The sequence below is a fragment of the Phyllobates terribilis genome, unplaced genomic scaffold, assembly GCF_046119375.1.
Source record: "Phyllobates terribilis strain yellow unplaced genomic scaffold, ASM4611937v1 Scaffold_2__4_contigs__length_985480577, whole genome shotgun sequence".
NCBI classification, from domain to species: Eukaryota; Metazoa; Chordata; class Amphibia; order Anura; family Dendrobatidae; genus Phyllobates; species Phyllobates terribilis.
Window position 1 is genome coordinate 141445926 of NW_027362762.1, and position 20514 is coordinate 141466439.

General features: G+C 46.0%; 1 protein-coding gene and 1 long non-coding RNA gene across 3 annotated transcripts in view; one reads left to right on the forward strand and one right to left on the reverse strand.

Annotated features, from left to right (window-relative positions):
• The window catches only part of LOC141197836 (uncharacterized), a 33678-nt gene extending 13394 nt beyond the window's left edge, over positions 1-20284 (forward strand). The window contains exons 2-3 of one of the 2 annotated variants that reach the window (XR_012269869.1): positions 17434-17565; positions 19693-20284. This is a non-coding gene — a long non-coding RNA (uncharacterized lncRNA). Of the gene's footprint in view, positions 1-17433; positions 17566-17740; positions 19108-19692 lie in introns of those variants that run through there. The other variant, XR_012269872.1, reaches the window with a different exon arrangement.
• LOC141197828 (keratin, type II cytoskeletal cochleal-like) lies at positions 14441-20237 on the reverse strand. The gene is made up of 9 exons (XM_073662903.1): positions 19594-20237; positions 19301-19509; positions 19095-19155; positions 17720-17815; positions 17169-17333; positions 16895-17020; positions 16502-16722; positions 15254-15285; positions 14441-15172 (listed from the first exon to the last, which is right to left on the reverse strand). The coding sequence occupies exons 1-9, from the start codon at positions 20137-20139 to the stop codon at positions 14871-14873; spliced, it is 1758 nt and encodes a 585-aa protein (XP_073519004.1). The 5' UTR covers positions 20140-20237; the 3' UTR covers positions 14441-14870.
• Positions 20285-20514: the final 230 nt, after the last annotated feature.

A 20514-nucleotide genomic window follows, 5' to 3' on the forward strand; every position in this document is an offset into this window, starting at 1 on the left:
AATTTTGGTTTCTGCAGCAAGGACTGTAAGGCAATAATTCCTGACTAGATGCCTCTAATATGCTATCCTTTCTCCTGTAGCTAACACTACACTAATTGCAGCTAAGAGTGGTATTATTATAAAATAGAATCTATTTAAATTGGCCCTGAAAGGAATTTTGTTTGTTTGCGGCAGCACCAAGGACTGTAAGGCAATAATCTGTGACTAGTTGCCTCTAATATGCTAACTAGTGGTGAGCGAACATGCTCGACACTGCTCGGTACTTGCCCGAGCATCACGCTACTCGGGATGTTCGGCGAGCACCGAGCATTTCCGGGTTACTCGGGCAGGAGCTCTGGTCTCCGCCCTGCATGTTTGGCGCTCTTTACAGAGCCAATGAACATGCAGGGATTGCCAGCCAGTCACTGTAATGCTGCAGCCATGTTGGTTGTGGGCATTACAGTGATTGGCTGGCCGCACAGCGTCACCTCGAGTATTTAAAATCGGGCGCCGCCATCTTGGACACAGTCGCTCCGGATTAGACAGTGTAGGGACAGCGCTGCTGATTTAGGGAGAGATATAAACTGCGAAATAGTTAGTGTAGGGTCTGTAAAGGCTGCCAGAACAAAGAAACAGTCCTTTTCAGGACTAATATCCATCCCAGATACCAGGCAGGCAGGCTGTAAAGGAGACACAGTGGTTATACCAGCAAATTCTGCATTACAGTCCTGTGTGCTCCTGTTGCTGAAATTGCTGGACTTAGCACCAGGTGTCGGGGGCCAGGAAAAATCCTTTTTTTTTCATCTAAATCCTCCTTTTTTTTTCCTCTTTCACACTGTACAAATACCCGTCTTATTAACCTTTTGGTGTGTCCCCCCCCCCCCAAAAAAAAGGCGTGTCTCTGATTTTTCAGACACAAATATAACTGCTGAAAATAGTCTGGTGTAGGCTAGAGAAACAGAAGTGTTGTTTTGCACTTCCACGGTTCAAACCTCTGTATTATCCATTTTGGGCCATTTGTATCTAAAAAAAAACAGTTTGAGTGTGTCGCTCACTGTTCTGCCGCAAATATCTCTATTTAAAAAAGTGTGGTATACCCCAGTAAACAATAACTGTGGTTTTCCTCTTCCACGGTTCTAATCTACTCTTTATTACCCTTTTTCCATTGATAGTGCAAGTGTAAGCTATTTTACTTCATTTACAATGGGCAAGGCGCGTGGCAAGGGACGTGGAAGTGGACGTTCTGGTGAGGGTTCGTGCAGAGGACGGGGCCGTGGCCAAGGTGAAAATGTGCCACAACCAACAGCCACATCTTCTCGCTCCCACTTCTTGACCGAATTACTAGGGAAGCACAGAACAACACCAGTATTGAGAACTGATCAGTGTGAACAGGTTATTAATTGGATAGCAGATAATACTTCCAGTTACCTGGGCACCACCACCTCCGGTCTGTCTTCCACACGGTCAACTCTTAGTAGCCGTGAGTTTTGACCGCATACTCCTCCTCACCCTGATGCTCCTTCCTCCCACCATGCCGAGTGTCGTCAGACAGCAAGTGATCCCACACTTGGACACTCTGAAGAGCTGTTCACTGGTCCATTTCCATATTTGGGCCCCTCGCCTGATACGCTTGAAGTCGTGGAAGAGGAGATCCCATGTTGCGATGCCCAAATATTTGAACAGCCACGGCCAGAGGAAGTCGACGTTGGCAATCTGTCACAAGAGGTGGACGATGACGAGACACAATTGCCAGGAAGTGAGGAGGAGGATCGTGGTGCGCAAGTGGAAGAGGAGGAGGTGGTGGATGATCTAGTAACTGACCCAACGTGGAAGGAGGACATGCAGAGTGAGGCCAGCAGCACACAGGGGGAGAGAGGCAGAGTACCCCAACAGGCAGGAAGAAGCAGTGTAGTGGCCGCAGACAGAAGGCAGGCAACCGTTCCCCGTAACCCCAACATGAGGGACGTTGCCAGTACAAGCGGTAGGTCTTCCAGAGTCTGGAATTTTTTTAAAGACTCTGCTGATAGCCCCAAAAAGGCCATATGTTCCACCTGCCATGCCAGTGACGCGCCCCCCTGGGCCTGTGCTGTGCAAGGGGATACCCGGAGCCGGATCGCTGGGGGTTGTAGTTCTCCATGGCGGTGACCCGGTCCGTGCCCAGGGCGGTCAAACCAGTGGCAGTCTTAAGTACTAACAATGTCCGACTACGCCACCCGTGGATTGCGGTCAGTGGGGACCGCCGCTGCGCTGCCGACCGCTGAGGCTGATGTTGTTTGCGCAGCTGAGTATGGGATGACTCCCCACGGGAGAAGTATTGCCTCAGGGCAGCTAATGTGGATGATGGTGGTGATGGTGTGAGCGTCCCAGTACTGATGGTGCTGGTGCGGCGAGGAACCACAGAGACGTGCAGTTGCAGTTTTCAATGCTTTACTCACAGTTCTTTATCAGGTCACTTGTGCGCAGTTAGGACGGCCCGAGTCATGCTGCGTCCACCAGGTGAGGGACTCGGTCAACTCCCAGGCAATTCCGGAGTGTGGTTCAGAGCTCCCTTCTCTTTCCTTTCTCTGGCCGTCCCCACCAGTGACCCACCTTTGTCCAGCTTCCTCGGGCCTTCTGTTGGCGAAACCTCTCTCCGGTTTCCCTGACCCTATACGGTATGCCTTTCTGGTGGATGTAGTGAGGGGTCGCACCAAGATGTGGTAACAACCTCCGGTCTTTGGCTGAGGAATCTGTTGCCTCCACCAATTTGGGTTCCGGTACCCTGTTCTGCCAACCCTTCACCCTGTATCTCCTCTGGGCATATGGGGTTCCTTCTGTCCTCGTGTCTCTGGGCCTTTCTCTGTGTTCCTTGCTTCCTTTCTCCTCTGTTCCAGTTCCTTTCCTACTTTCCTTTCTGTTCCTTCTTCTCTCTCTCTCTCTCAGGCTCCAGCCTCCTGACACGGCCTGCCTGCAGAGCAGAGCCCATGCAGGGGCTCTGCTTCCTGTCTTCTCCTCAGACTGTCTCCACTGAACTGAACTGGACAGAACCCTGTTCTAAGATGGTGCCCACCTTTTATACCTCCTTCTGACACCCGAGCCCAGGTGGCTAGCAACCAATGGGCTCCTGCCTATGCCCAGAGACCCACCCCTATCTGCTCCTACACCACTGGGTTTTCCTTTCCCTGCCCCACTCCAGCCAGGGACAGAAGCTGTCGTGCCTGCACTTCTGTGGGAGCACCGTTGAGCTGTCCCTCGGAAATGGGGTGTGTGTGGTGCATGCAGCTAAACGAGTCCTGGTCCACACTCCATCCTTACCCGGGAGTGGAATATCACACCTCTGGTCTGAGGTGCAATACCCCTGTAGCAGCCGAGCCCTCGGGGTGCTACATCAGCATCAGCAGGGGTGACAAAACTACCAGCCTGACCACCACCAGCATGATCAGGCACATGGCAGCAAAGCACCCGACTTTGTGGGGCGAAACCCAGGGTCCACGACCAGTGTCAGCGGGTGTCACCACTGCTTCTTCCACTGTTGTGCGTACAATAGAACCCCCTGTTGTGTGTGCAAGGCAATCCCCTGTCCATACTGCATGTAAAGATGCCCCTTCCTCTCAGTCTTCACTTGTTATGGCAGTTTCTCAAGAAACAGCATCAACGTCCACGTCCCACCGCAGCGTTCAATTGTCCATATCCCAGACCTTTGAACGAAAGCGGAAATTCGCAGCTAACGCCCCACAGGCCACAGTCCTAAATTCGCACATTTCACGACTGCTTGCGTTGGAAATGCTGCCTTTTAGGCTGGTGGAGACGGAATCCTTCCGCAATCTTATGGCGGTGGCCATCCCTCGGTACTCGGTCCCCAGCCGACACTATTTTGCCCGGTGTGCCATCCCCACACTACATAATCACGTGTCCCAAAGCATCTGCCGTGCCCTCAACAACGCAGTTACTGGGAGAGTCCACCTGACAACGGACACGTGGACAAGTGCTTGTGGCCAGGGATGGTACATCTCTCTGACGGCACACTGGGTAAACATAGTGGAAGCCGGGACCCAGTCGGACCTTGGGACGGAACACATCCTCCCCACACCGAGGATTGCGGGCCCTATGTCAGTCAGAGTTGCCCCCACCGTGTACAGCTCCTGCGCATCCTCCTCCTCCTCCTCCTCCTCATGTTCAGCCTCCATCTCAGATATCACCACATCAGTTACAAGCTGGAAGCATTGCAGTACTGCCTCCGCCAAGCGGCAACAGACTGTGCTGAAACTCATAAGCTTAGGTGATAAACCTCACACTGCTTGTGAGTTGTGGACAGCTGTGAAAGAGCAGGCAGATCTGTGGCTGAGACCGCTGAACCTACATCCCGGCATGGTCGTGTGTGACAATGGCCGTAACCTGGTGGCGGCTCTGAGGCGAGGTGAGATCACACACGTACCATGCCTGGCTCATGTGCTTAACCTCGTGGTTCAGCGGTTTCTTAAATCGTACCCCGAGTTGCCAGATCTGCTCGTGAAAGGACGCAGCCTGTCAGCTCATTTTCGCAAGTCGGCTACAGCTTCCGCCGCCCTTGCTGTGTTGCAGCAGCGTTTGCAGCTTCCGGCACACCGACTGGTGTGTGATGTCCCCACACGTTGGAACTCTACCCTCCACATGTTACAAAGGATTTGTGAGCAGAAGAGAGCAGTTGTGGAGTACCAGCTGCAACAAGGCCGTCGATATTCAGGTCAGACTCCACACATAAGACCTCAGGAGTGGACCTGGATGTCTGACATATGTACCATCCTGACAAACTTTGAGGAGGCCACCAAGATGGTGAGTGGCGATGACGCCATCATTAGTGTCAGCATCCCACTTGTCTGTCTTTTGCAACGCTCTCTGCAGAGAATTAGGAGGCATTGCAGCCAGAGTATGATGAGATGGATCAAGAAGCTGTAGCGGGCGATTACACACAGCCCAGCCCCATCTCATCCCAACGTGCATTGGGGGACAATGAGGGAGAGGAGGAGGAGGAAGAACAGGAGCTGCTATCATGCGTTGTAGACGGTAGTACCTGTACAAGTGTCATACCGTCGGTTCAGTGTGGGTGGCCTGAGGACAGGGGGGAGGAGGAAGAGGAGGAGGAGAGCATGGTCAGTCGTCATCTTGGTGAGGACACGGAAATCTTGCCCGTTACCAGTTTGGCACGTATGGCTGACTTTATGTTACGCTGCTTTAACCGTGACCCTCGCGTTGTCAAAATGTTGGGTGACAGTCATTACTGGTTGGTGACACTTGTAGATCCCCGGTACAAGGAGAACTTTCACTCTCTTATTCCTGAGGTGGAGAGGTCTACAAAAATGGGGCAGTACCAGAAGGCCCTTGCTGCAGAACTCTTAAAAAAATTCCCATCTGAACACGCCAGCGGCAGAGGTCACAGTTCGTTGCCCAACCAAGGCGTACAGGTGAGAGAGATGCAACTCCAATCCAGCAGAGGCAGGGGAACACTGTCAACGTTCTGGGACAGTTTCTGACACCCGTCCAGCTTACAGCGCGGGGTACTCTCACATGGAGTGGAAAGTTTCAAAAGATGGTGAGGGAGTACCTTGCCGACCGTACCAGCGTCCTCCGTGACTCCTCTGTGCCTTTTAATTATTGGGTATCCAAGCTGGATACTTGGAATGAACTCACTCTGTACGCCTTGGAGGTCCTGGCCTGGCCTGCCGCTAGCGTGTTATCGGAACCTGTTTTTAGTGCCGCTGGGGGAATTATAACTAATAAGCGCACTCGCCTGTCAACTGACAATGCTGACAAGCTGACCCTTATCAAAATGAACAAGGGCTGGATTGGGCCAGACTTCTCATCACCACCAAATGACAGCAGAGTAACATAAAGTCAAATCCACTGTGTTATTTCGGGAGGTGTATTCACATGCACCGCTTCACACCCACACATGGGTATACGCTTCCTCGTTTCGGCTGTTTTATCTTCTCCTTATCCTCAGCCTCCACCACCACTATACCACCAGGGTGCCAGCATTGCAAGTTCCTCCGTCCTTATTTTTGGCAGCTTTTGCTTGCAAGGCATAAGCAAATACTATGGGACACCCACTCCCCAATAATGGGACTTATGTTTGTAATATGCTGTACTGCATGGCTCTTGTAAGGGGCATTGCAAGTTGCTCCGTCCTAATTTTTGGCAACTTTTGCTTGGAAAGCATAAGCAAATACTATGGGAGACCCACTCCCCAATAATGGGACTTATGTTTGTAATATGCTGTACTGCATGGCTCTTGTAAGGGGCATTGCAAGTTGCTCCGTCCTAATTTTTGGCAGCTTTTGCTTGCAAGGCATAAGCAAATACTATGGGACACCCACTCCCCAATAATGGGACTTATGTTTGTAATATGCTGTACTGCATGTGACGCGCCCCCTGGGCCGTGTGTGCACGTGTGTGGGATACCCGGTGCCGGGTCTCTGGGGTCTGTAGTCTCCGTGGCGGTGACCCGGTCCCGTGGCTCAGACTGGTCAAACCAGTGGCAGTCTTTCTTAGGTTTTGAGGTTAATTGTCTGACTGCGCCACCCGTGGATTGCGGTCAGGGAGTACCACCGCTGCGAGGCAGACCGCTGAGGCTGGTGTTGTGTGTGCAGCAGAGAATGGGATAACTCCCCACGGGAGGAGTTTAGCCTCAGGGCAGTGATTGTGGATGATTGGGGTGATGGTGCACGAGCGCAGCAGGAACGACTCAGAGTCTTTGCAGTGCAGTTCAGGGTCTTTACTGATGATTATAAGGTAGACCCTCCCGGGAGTACTGGCTAGCATAAGAGGCCTGGTCAGTCTGTGAGCAAGCAGGAGTTCCCCTGGCCAGGTAGAGTTGTAGGCCTCCCCGTCTGTCTGCACTCTTCCTGGCTACCCAGCTGTAAGCGGGTAGAAGTAGCCCACGTCCCTGAGTGTACCGTGTAGTGCTCACCCGTATGGCTGGTGACTTGGGGCCTTCTGTTAGCCTCCGCTCCACGACGGCGGTGCTGGTCCCTTGCTTGTGACTGAGCCTCCGGGCTTCTATGGCCAGAGGACCTGAAATCCCCTGCCGGCTGGTTTCTGCTGCTGGATATATAAATCCTCACAGCCTCAGACTCCTGTGTCCAGTTCCTATTGTCTTCTGCCAGGGCGAGCTCTGCTCAGCTTCCAGCCCCTGGTCTTTAGCTCCTAGCTCCTACAGAGTTCCTTGCTGTTACTTTCCCTTGCTCTCACTCTGACTCACTCAACCCCGCCCCAGATCCAGTTTATAAGGGCAGAATTCTCCCCTCCCATGACTGGGGCAGGAGGATGTTGCATGTTTAAGGGATCCTGACCAGGAAACCTCCCACTTGCTCTCCGACGTAATATCTCTATTACTGTGGTGACCAGACCCCTGGGGTGCCACACATGGCTCTTGTAAGGGGCATTGCAGTTCCTCATAATTTTTGGAAAGCCTTCCATTCACTGCTTAGGCCAACAGTGCACAGGAGACCCAGTTGCTATAAATGGAAAAAAAGGTTTAGTTAACGCCCTCTGACCTCCGTGTCATTTCCAAGGGGCATTGGAGTGCCTCAAAATTTTTGGTAGACATTGCACTCACTTTATGCCCTATAACTGTGTAGCCGAACCGCTCCTTTTGTTACAGAAACATATCCTACAAGATATATCTGGTTGACTGGCCTGATATTGATGTGAATGGTCCCTGTTCCTCCTGCTCTTTCTCCTTTGCCACTACCTCATCCATCATTTATCACCTGAAGCTTTGTTTTAACGGGAGTCATAGAACTTGGATAGTAGCAGGAAAACATCCAGCAATCCTCGGAGGAGGTAGGATATACGCCAAAACGCTGACCACCTCAGGCCTAGCCGCTACTACATACATGCGCTTGCATTACAACAAAACAAAGCAGATGCTAACTTCTATCATCCTCATCATGCTCCTCACCTTGGCACTCTCAACTCTCCTGATGGAGAAGCCAGGGCCCACCGGAGGAGTCTGATAGTCCGGTGGGCTCGGCCAATGCTGCCCTAAAGCAGGCCAGGCTAAGAAAAGTGTGGGAAAGGTTACCGGGACAAATAGGGGTGGCTGGGGACCGAGTATGGACACCCGGCCACCCCCTGGAGGCTGGGGAGCAAGCGGCCACACCCGGCCACCAGGCAGCTGGGGACTGAGTATGGATACCAGGCTGCCGACACAGCCATGGCATGGTGGCCAGATTCCGCCTCCACATGCCTAAAAGGCCCAATTTAAAGTGCAAGCAAGCAAGCAGTATGGTATTGCAGCCTGGGGGTGGGTGGGTGGCAGGCTGCATACTTGCATTGCAAGGAATGGGAGAGGTACAATTGAACACTGCCCTGGGACAAGGGCTTGAATGGGGATAGTTGCAAGTCTGCAACGACAGGTGCAGGGTGGGAGGCATCTTCGCATGTACCATGAACAGGGGTTTGGCATGCACACACTACAGCGGAATTGGCTCTCCTTCCCACTAAATGCACTGGGGAGGGCACAGGTAATGTTTTGGTATATGCGCTTAATCTTATGTATAAGGCACACCAGGACAAATAGGGGTGGCTGGGGACTGAGTATGGATACCTCGCTGCTGAAGCAGCCATGAGGTAGTGGCCAGCTTCGGCCTCCTCCAAACTAAAAGGCCCCATTTCAAGTGCAAGCTAGCAGTATGGAATTGCAGTCTGGGGGTGGGTGGGTGGCAGGCTGCACACTTACACTTGCATTAAAAGAAAACATAGCAGATGCTAACTTCTGTCATCATCATCATGCTCCTCACCTTGGCACTCTCAACTCCACCGATGGAGAAGTTAGGGCCCACCGGAGGAGTCTGGTTCTCTGGTGGGCTCGTCCAATGCTGCCTAAAGCAGGCCGGGCTAAGAAAAGTGTGTGGGGGGATGTTCCAAGGAGAAATAGGGGCGGCTGGGGACCGAGTATGGACACCCGGCCGCCGGGCGGCTGGGGACTGAGTATGGATTCCAGGCCGCCAACACAGCCATGACGTGGTGGCCAGATTCTGCCTCCACATGCCTAAAAGGCCCAATTTCAAGTTCAAGCAAGCAAGCAGTATGGTATTGCAGCCTAGGGGTGGGTGGGTGGCAGGCTGCATACTTGCGCTTGTGTTGCAAGGAATGGGGGAGGTACAATTGAACACTGCCCTGGGACTAGAACTTGCATGGGGATAGTTGCAAGTCTGCATCTTCTGATGCGGCAAGGATCACTTATGATGGGCACACTTTTAGACAGTGACCTGGGAGTCAGAGATGCTTCCAGGGGTCTTCCCCATGCTGTTCCCATGTCTTTTCAGCACTTTATGCATGTGTCACACAGCACATGGCCAGATAAGGTTGTAAAATGTTAAAATGACATTTCCCGGTGAATGCATTTGTCATAGTTGAAAGCAATACAAAAGTGCAAAAACGCATAAAAAATGCTACTTGTGAACATAGCCGAAGGTGTGGATGAGTATTTTTGTTTTTGGTGATTTATTTTAACTTATACACAAGTCTTTTCCCTGGAAAGGAACTTCCTTAACATATTTCACAGGAAAAAGTTTCACTTTCGTTTTTGAACGTTTTATTGTGAGCCCGTAAAAGTGGCTTAATACCTCTGACCACGTTGTTGACAGCAGTGACCTGGGGGTCAGAAATGCTTCCTGGGGTGATCCCCATGCTGCCCCCATGTCATTTGAGCTCTGTCACTATCGTTTTGGGCACTTGTTAGGCTTTTAAAAGACTGCCGGGGGTGCCACCGCAAAAATGCTCGAGTCTCCCATAGACTAACATTGGGCTCGTTGCTCGGGTCGAGCACCCGAGTATCACGGCGAGCTCGGCCCGAGCTTCGAGCACCCGAGCATTTTAGTGCTCGCTCAACACTAATGCTAACCCTACCAGGGAGACGGCATCTCCCGCCAGCCAAAGTGAGGCTAGCCATGTGAGGCAAACAGTCTGGGAAGCTTTGTAGAAAACTACTCTGGAGGATGATGTTGAGGCTTTCCTGACTGTATTTGAGAAGGTGGCAGACAGGGAATTGCCCCCAGAGCAATGGGCAGTGGTCCTAGCTTCGTACCTTACTGGGAAACAACAGAAAGTGAACTATGGCCTTGAACTGCAGGATGCCAAGGAGTACGCCAAGCTGTAGGAAGAGATTATGGCATGTTTGGGCATAACACTGGCATTCTAGGCGCACTGGGTGCCCCTCTGGTACTTCCAAAAGAACAAGCCTTCCCAGTCCCAGATGTTTGACCTGTTACACCTGGTGCAAAAATATGTGCAGCCTGAGATCTGCTCTGTGGCACAGATGGTGGAAAGAGTGGTAGTGGACCGATTTATCCACTCACTACCTAAATCCGTGCAAAGTTGGGTTGGCCAAGAAGATCCCCAGAATGCAGATGGCCTCGTAAGCCTTGTGGAAAGATACTTGGCTATAGAGAACTCCCTAAGCAATCAAGGCAACCTGAGGTCACCTGTCTGTGATACACAAAAGAAGGGGCCCAATACCACATATGATGGTTGCCCAAAGACCCAGGAGGGGTCAGAGCCAGGTTCAAGAAGTACATTTTGTAACATTGTCTGTTGGAGGTGTCATGCCCCAGGTCATTTATCAGCCAACTGTCCCCTGATCTCAGAACCAATGGACTGTTCTGTAGGCCAGCGCTACTCCTATTTCGCTTATCCTACCTGCAGTGCAGTTCCTCATCCTGGTGAGGGGCCTCAGGAATGCCAGCTGACTGTGAACGGTGTCCAAGTTTTGGGACTCCTGCACTCAAGTAGTTGGGTGACCCTGGTAAGGGCCACAAGTCCGCATGTGTTGGCCCATGGGAAGGGGGTGTGGTTAAGATGTATCCATAGAGATGCCAAGAGCTATCCCATGGCCCAAGGCGACCTACGCACAGACTGTGATTCGGTGTCCCGCCAAGTGAGAGTAGTGAAGGACTTGTTGCATGCTATTGTTATCTGTTGAGATTTTCCTTTGTGAAGGGACTTGTGGGCTAAAGATATATCATTCAGTATTCCGGTTTGGCTTCAGTCGTTGGCAGTGGTAACAAGGGCTCTTGATGTAAATGGTGAATTACCTTTACTGTACTGGCTAGAGAGGAGGATGAGGAAGCATCCCCTGAAGCCAATGTCCCTAACCTGGAGGAGTCCCAGGACAAGTTTGGGACTGGCCAGCTCAGAGACTTTACGGTAAAAGGTACTCTGGAAAATGTAAAGGATTTAAATGTTGTTCCCAGGAACCAGGACCCGATAATTGTTTCTCACAATTGGCCAGGCATAGTGGTCTGTTGTGTTGAGGGACCAAAGTGGGGGGTCCAGGTGAAAGAGCGCCTCCTCAAGACCCAAGAGTTACCATACAGGGGGTGTAATCTGTTGGCTCGGGTGAGACAATTTAGGCCTGGGGAGTGTGTACTTGTGTTAGTGCCCACAGCGGAGAACAAGTTCCGTACCCTGTGTCAGGGACCCTATAAGGTGGTGGAAAGGGTGGGAGAGATCAGCTATAAAATACACCAACCAGGGAAAAGGAAGCCCTTTCACATATTTTATGGCAACCTGCTAAACCACTGGAAGGATAGGAACCCACTAGAGACCCCTTGCTTGTTAGTCCAGTTAGAAACCAATGTTCTGGCTGTCAAAGTAGCAGGAAATTTGTCACCTTCCCAAGAACAACATGGCCGGAAACTGGTACCCAAAAATAGGAACAGATTCTTGGAGTTACTAGGTCACACTCGTGTCATCAAACAGGAGCCTCCCGTAGAATTCCTGAAGTCCTGTAGAATTCCTGAAGCCCATCTGGATGTAGTCTCATAGAAAGCAAAAAAGAGCTGGCCACTCCCCCCTCACAAAGTCAGTTTTAGTAAAGTGGCCCCCTGTAGGCATTGTGGGTTGGCAGATGGTGCCAAGCCCTCGGCTTTGGGCTGAGCGGGAGGGTTTGTAGCAATGCCAGGTAGATTAGAGTTAAATCTTAGGTCTGCAGGCTCTGATTGGGTGCCCTTGGCTAGCTCTGCATATAAACAAGCTAGGTGTTCATCTAAGTTAGTCTGCTGGGGAGGCTGAGCAGAGGCTATGTGCACCAAACTGCAAGTATCACTGGTTGCTATGAATGATAAAAGTTTTGTTTGACCGTCATGCGCCCTCGTAGCTAGGACGCTGAAATCAGCTGCCAGCTACAGGAGAGGACGCAGTGCGGGAGAGGAAGGAAAGTGAGTAGGAATGTTTATTATATTTTTACTAAGCGATGAACAGCGGCACATATACAAGTATGGGGGAGCATATACTAGGATTTGGGGGGGTAGCATATTCATGGATGAGTCATGTACCAAAATGAAGGGCATAGACAAGGATGGGGGCAGAAAAATATATACAAGGATGGGGGAGCAGCATCATATATACAAGGATGGGGCTGCATCATATATACAAGGATGGGGGCAGCAACATATATACAAGGATGGGAGAAGCATCATATATACAAGGATGGGGGAGCAGCATCATAAATACAAGGATGGGGGCGGAAACATATATACAAGGATGGGGGCAGCATCATATATACAAGGATGGGGGCTGCAACATATATACAAGGATGGTGGCAGCATCATATATACAAGGATGGGGGCAGCAACATATATACAAGGATGGGGGAGCAGCATCATATATACAAGGATGGGGGGAGCAGCATCATATCTACAAGGATGGGGGCAACATATATACATGGATTGGGGGGCAACATATATACAAGGATGGGGACAACATATATACAAGGATTGGGGGCAACATATATACAAGGATGGGGGAGCAACATATATACAAGGATGGGGGGGCAGCACATACAAGTATTGGGCAGCACATACAAGGATGGGGAGAAGCACATACAAGGATTGGGGGCAGCACATACAAGGATTGGGGGGCAGCACATACAAGGATGGGGCAACATATATAGAAGTATGCAGGGAGCATATATACAAGGATGGGGGCAGCATATATAAGGATTGGGGGCAGCACATACAAGGATGGGGGGCAACATATATACAAGTATGGAGGGAGCATATATACAAGGATGGGGGCAGCACATACAAGGATTGGGGGCAGCACATTCAAGGATTGGGGGGCAGCACATACAAGGATTGGGGGCAACATATATACAAGGATGGAGGGAGCATATATACAAGAATGGAGGGAGCATATATACAAGGATCGGGGGCAGCACATACAAGGATTGGGGAGCAACATATATACAAGGATCGAGGGAGCATATATACAAGGATGGAGGGAGCATATATACAAGGATGGAGGGAGCATATATACAAGGATCGGGGTAACACATACAAGGATGGGGGGCAGCACATACAAGTATGGGGGCAGAACATACAAGGATGGAGGGAGCATATATACAAGGATGGGGAAGCATATACCAGGATGGGGGGGAGCATATTCTTTATATGTGCAGTCTCATACCCCTGCTCCTGTCTGTGAGTGCTCTATGCTGCCCCCTCCCACTCTCTGTATGAGTTATTTTTCTAAACTAAAACCTCAGTATTCAGGTTAAATGGCCGTGTTGGCACTATGCAATAAATAAGTGGGTTTTGGGTTGCAATTTGGGCACTCGGTCTCTAAAAGGTTAGCCATCACTGACCTATGATGTCAATTACCGGCCTCTCTCATCTTTTTAAGTGGGAGAACTTGCACAATTGGTGGCTGACTAAATACTTTTTTTCCCCACTGCACTTACTATATTTCTAGTGGTAAAAAGAAGATTTGGGATCAGAAATGTCTGATCCTATAGAAGGCTTATGGAAGATTTAAGATGACTTGTCAAATTTGTGAAAGCAATGTAGATTGTGTGAATCAGAAAATTATCTTTTTTTTTACTTATTAGTGGGTTGTTTTATAAACAGTTTACATAAAGAGTTTGAATACTTAGACTTGCATTAAAAATGACTTGATTCATTTCAATGAGCAGAGAGGACAAAAGTTTGAGTCAGAAAAGCAGAAAATGGTTTATTTTAGGAAATTTCAAACACATTTTGATATTTTACAGCAAACATTTGCACACATACAATTTTGTGACATTTTCATAACTTGTGTCCAGTGCACAACAGAATGACTGTACACATAGTGGAACAAAATGACATATTACTGATCTATATTGTAGATATTCTCTTATCTATTTAATTTTTTCACCACCCCAATTAAATTAAAGAATCAATGGAAGTCTATTGCATGAACATTGTATGGGAAATTAAGTAACATAGTACAATGCACAAATGAAATCTTTGCTTCCGAGAATGACTTGTTTGTGAAGGACTATAGTATTGCATAGACAAATTGCAGACCATGCTGAAAAGGACAGTGCTAAGAAATGCAGGTGAAACATGGTAGATAAGACATTGATGCATTAATAATGCTGAGGGTAGTGCACAACTCCTTATGCAGATTCTTGATACAACAAATTGATGTAAGATATGTAGCAATATGGGTGCAGCGGTAGAAATTGCACCTGGCCTGGGGGGCTTAAGATGACTCAATAACCTCTCTGCCACATAAAATGGCACCAGTAAAAGTGACACATGATAGGTGGGGCTCTAGTAAAGATTTTGCATCGGGGATCAAGAACTTTAGGATACACCTTGGATTGATACATGTGGTTGGAGTTGATGGTCAGATCTCACAATAGCATTCTCCTTTAGGGAGTTCAGTATTTCACCTAACTCTTTATAGCATTGTGTCAAATGTTTTCATCTTTTAAAACTCAAAATTATGACTTATAAAACCACATTATATAGTGCACCGCATATGGTTAGGTCAAAAACTTAAAGGGAAAGGTAAGTATTACTCTGCTTTAAAGGCATGGATGGCTAAGTGTAAGGAAGTACAGTGAAGCACAAAATTAGGGAGTTGCACATTAAACCTTACAAGCATTAGGCTTTTCTTGTGGTTGATGTTGTTTTTCTGACAATGCTAACACTTGAGCTGCTTCCACCGCTAGAGTAACCCCCAGGGCTGAGCAGACCACCTGTAACATGGTCAACAGATCCACTATGTAATCCTCCTGAGGCATATCCAGAACTTGATCCCAAGCCACTTCCACTACTAAATCTGCTTCCAACGATATTTCTTCCACTGCTGGAGCTGAATCCCGATCCTCCGTGGTGGATTCCACTTCCAGATTCGTAACCTGCTCCACCAGAAAGGACTCCTCCAGTGCTTGCGCTTACCACGGCTGTGAAGAATAAAATATCAGTTACTGTATGTCTTTCCAAAAATGAGAAATGGCGGTTGCAATATCTGGTGTGATACTTACAGATGCTGACACAGCCTCCATCTCCAGACAATCTGAAAAAAAAAAATTAACGGAGGAATTGAGTAAAAAATAACTGAAGAATGTCAGAGTATCATTATATCTGAAAGACCCAATCCCTGTTGGATTTTAAAAAAATTCCCCCCCCCCACTCAAGTTACAGAGTAAAACATCTGGAAATCTGGAAAACAGGGATTTTTACATTACATTTCACATAATTGGAAATATGTTTCCATTAAGTGGTAAAAGTTATCTTGCCTGCTGTAAATGACCTTTGATTTTACTAGAATAGCAACAATCATGCAATATGCTGCAATCATCTCATACAAAAGACTTTCTTCATCAAATTTTAGGATATGAGGAAATTAATGCAGGCCCCACCAAAATTCCAAACACAGAACCAAACCACGAAAAAATGTTTCTTCATGCATTAAAATGAGAAGTCTATTAAATGGAATCTGTCACCGAGTGTTTGCTAGTATTGCTAACCCATTTGAGAGCAGCATGATATAAGGACTGAGACCCTGATTCCAATAATGTGTCACTTACAGGGCTGCGTGCTGACATTTTGATAAAATCTATGTTTTATCTGCTGCAGATCTACCAGTTCTTTCAATGCTGAGCTTTGTATAACCCCACGCACACCACTCTTGGGCAGCTTTCAGTGTAGACTGTGCATAGGCAGAAAGCTGCCTGTCAATGCTGGGGGCATGAATATATAGATCTCATCAATATGTAAGACTGCATGGTAGGTGGTTTACTAGTCATCTAATGGTAATCTCCAGCTTATAAAACAGTGATTTGATCAAAACTACAGCAAGCAGCTCAGTAAGTGACATACCGTTGGAATACAGGGCTCTGTCTCTACTTTGTGCTGCTCTCTGATTAGGTGACAAATTCCCTTTAAATAGAATCATGAAAAACTTATTTGGATGTTAGAATTATATTTTTTACTTAGATTAAATTAAAGGAAAAGTTTCCTTTCACTATTTCTGGACTTTTATGGCAATTAAAAGGACGCAACCTTTTTGGTCTATGCTATCTCTATTTATCAGGCAGTTCAATATTATTAATTGAGGTTCAGGAGCAGCTGTTTTGAAGTATGGAGAGGTTTGTAATAGTGAACCCAGAAATATGTTTGTCCCGATGTTGACTAGTTTATATTCCATAGCTTAAGTTTCAGAGAATCATAATGATATCTTAATTTTCAATTTGATTTTACAAAAAATAATCAGTTGCTTTACTATTCACCTGCTCTCCTCTCCTTCCAACAGTTTCCTGTAGGTGGCGATCTCAATATCCAGAGCCAGTTTAACATTCATCAATTCCTGGTATTCACGCAGTTGGCGAGCCATGTCCTGCTTGGCCTTCTGCAGAGCATCCTCCAATTCAGAGAGTTTATTCTTAGCGTCTCGGACCGCAGCTTCACCACGTTCCTCAGCTTCGGTTATAGCAGCTTCTAACTTGGCACGCTTTAGAGTATGAAGTAGAATAGTTTTAGAAATAATAATCCTTGGAATTTAATTCATTCAGCAAATTTGTGTGTATGAAGAATATATATTAGTATTTTATACAGTAGATGCAGGCTGTGTATGTTCATGGTTGAGAAATTGTCTGACCATTGGTAATATATATTAATAGTACCTGTGCTTTTGCATTGTCTATTTCTCCCCTAAGTCTGTTGATTATTCTGTTTAGCTCAGCGATTTCATTTTTGGTGTTTCTTAAATCGTCTCCATGCTTATTAGCAGTGCAACGCAGTTCCTCATACTAAAAAGAAGAACACAAAGAACACATCAATCTATTAATATAAAGAATTATTGAGTCATAGCAGATCATTCAACATGAGTTTTGAAGCATATAAAATACATTGTCCATAACTGTAGTTATAATGTATTGTTAAACTTAAGAAACTTACCTTATTCTGATACCAAGACTCAGCCTCTGCCCTGCTCTTGTTGGCTATATCCTCGTATTGAGCTCTCACTTCTGCGATGATACTGTCCATATCCAAGTCTCTGCTGTTATCCATGGTCACAATAACTGATGTGTCTGAGATCTGGGCATGCAGCTGATCTATTTCCTAAAATATAATAATCAACCATTATTTGATGAACCTGAAAGAACAATATTAGTTTATGGTTTGGAATTATTTTCATGGTTTTTTTTTTGGCCATCTGTAGTATTCGGGACATGTGGCCAAGATCATAGGCGAATGCTGTCAGTTCTACTTTTGTTTTACATGGCAGAAAAGAAAACAACCAAAGTCGTTTTATGATCTAAGGAATTTCCCTCATGTTAAGGAAGATGTCCAGGTGAGTTAGATCAAAAGTAGGAAATAAATGAATGAACTTTTCTATAATATAACTACCGAGTAAAAATTGATTATTGATCTGTTTTGGACAGTTAGCTAGATATTTTATGGTGGGGTATTGTTATATATTGTGTTATTATATGCAATAATATTACCATCTGGAACATTTCTCGTAGGAAGTTGATTTCATCTATCAGCGCTGACACTCTTGCCTCCAGTTCCGTCTTATTCAAGAAAGCTGAATCCACATCCTAAATCAGACAAGTTATATTTTAAAATATTAAAGTCAACAAGTTGAGGAGACTTTATGTCAACTTATCAAAACTATAGACAATTTTGTATATCCACATTTTGGCAAAGTTTCTGAAGGCCACATATACAAACAGATCAAAAATCAGCAATCTCGAAGATTCATTGAAAGTTAACCTGAAAAGAATATTTCCATTTACATGTATTTATTCACTAATTACTTAATTGGAAAATAATATTCCCATTGGTCAATTAGACCGAACTGATCAGTCAATACATTTTGTGTGGGCAAGATATGTAAAGACTTGACTCTGACATGAGCCTTTTTTACATGAAATTATATCATGATGAGTATCTTCAGATTGTATGTAAATAATACTTTAAATTTAATTTTCTTAAAGGTCGTAATAAAGCTTACATAAAACAAAATTGGAAAATTAAAGTCACAGACTCTACAAATCAGTGTCAAAGTGCACACATTGTAGCAGAAGAAAAGATTAAAGTTACACAGGCTCAAAGGATGAATACTTATCAAATACTTTCAAGTCTATAGTGAAAGGTTCTTTAGTCAATGGGAATCTAACTGTAAAAATGTTAGTAGTCTTCTGGTACATTCTGTCAGTCAATGTAGCTATGTACAGTAAATATCATAATAGCATAGTAATAAATGATTCAGCAACATCATAATAGTGAAGTTCTTGCCAGTACTTGAAGGACATTTTATAGTTATCCTATTTTTATTACACAAATGACTCAGAGAACAATGGTTCAGCATTTCCTACATAGAAAATACATGAAGTAAAATATATCAGCGTAATAACTAGACACAGTTGTACTTTGTTGCCCTTAACACGGGCAAGGCAAAATAGCCTGTTGGCGGTTATCACGTGTTGCCAAATTCACATGCCCTGCCTGCCACTCCCAAAGTCACAGAGATTCTCAAAGCAAAGGGTATTTGCAAGTTTAACTGTTTATTTGGTTATTTATAAAAAAAAATTAATGTAGACCTATAATGCAAATGGTCTCTAAGAAATTACTTAAAATACCCACAAACCTGAAAACTACAAATTTCTAAGAAAAGTCCCAAATTATATTTGTTCCCTACACAGAAATAACATTATAAAAAACATTAGACGGTAGAAGTGAAAACCATGCATAATTACCTACAATGAGAGGAGAGGAAAAAATACAAGGATAATGACATTACAATACAAAATGTCAATCATTATCATAGTCAACAGTCATACAGGCAATGTGACAACTTTTACACTGTATACTCACTTTTTTAAGGACTACAAATTCATTCTCAGCAGTTGTGCGCTTATTGATTTCATCTTCGTATCTGAAGAAAAATTTAAAGGTATAAATGTTTGCAACAGCAAAAAAAATCCACATTACGAATAGAAACAACAGTCATTCTCATTAATAAATGTTTGGTTTAAATTATGGGTATCTTTTTATACAATTATTCCGTAATTTTTACTTACTTTGTTTTAAAATCCTCCACCACATCTTGCATGTTTTTAAGCTCAGCTTCCAGTCTTATTCTGTCACCATTAAGGCCTTCAAGTTGCCTTCTTAGATTGTTTATGTAACCCTCAAAGTGTGGTTCTAGATAACTTTTTACTGTTTTTTGTTCTTGTAAAAGTGTCCATTTAGTATCCAGCATTTTATTTTGTTGCTCTAGGAAACGGACCTGTAAATTAGTAAAAAAAAATCATTACAGAATGTTCTTACAATTTAGTTGTTTGTAATCATAAAATATATTATAGACTCATACCTTGTCGATGAAGGAGGCAAATTTGTTATTGAGGGTTTTAATCTGGTCCTTTTCTTCTTTCCTTACTCTTTGTATGTTTGGATCAATCTCCAAATTTAGCGGTGTGAGGAGACTTTGGTTAATGGTAACAGGTGTGATGCCAGCTGGACCAACCCCAGCACCATATCCACCACCAAGCCCAATACCATAACCACCAAATCCACCACCAACACCAAATCCACCACCAGCACCAAATCCAGAACCACCACCAAATCCAGAGCCAGCACCATATCCACCACTAGCCCTACAGCTGAAGCTTGAACTACCACCTCCAAAGCCAGATCCACGTCCACCATATACATATGAGCTCCTCGTTGGCTGAACACTTCCAACTGAGATTCTGCTGCCACCTGAACCTGCATTGTAAAGGCTTCTGCTACCAAAGCTTGGACCCCTTCGGTACGAGGTTGCACTGAATCCACCCACATTCCTTGGTGTATAGGAAGAAGAAGAACTGAAGTTTTTAGCTCCAGACATAGAGGAAGTACGGCAGGTTTGGGTAGGCATTTTGTCTTGTTATTCAGGCTATGGAAAGATGATGAGATGCCTCAGAAGTGGAATTGAGAACAGCTTCTGATAGAACCAGCTCTGTTGGCATCTAATGGTGGTATGACCTTATATATAGATGACAACTTGGGCTTGGTCAACAATAAAACAGAGAGACCCTTTTATTGGCTTCTATGGGCTGGCAATGTCCTATCCTATTCACATTTCCTGAAAATAAAGACTCTCTCACACACCTTAGACAAAAATGTAATTATTTATATCTGGCGACGTCTGCCCCATAAAACTATAGTAATTTTATACTGTTGAAACTGCCGAATCAGTACTAATGAATCAGTACTTACTGGCATATTTCCAGCATTTCTCTGAAAAGATAAA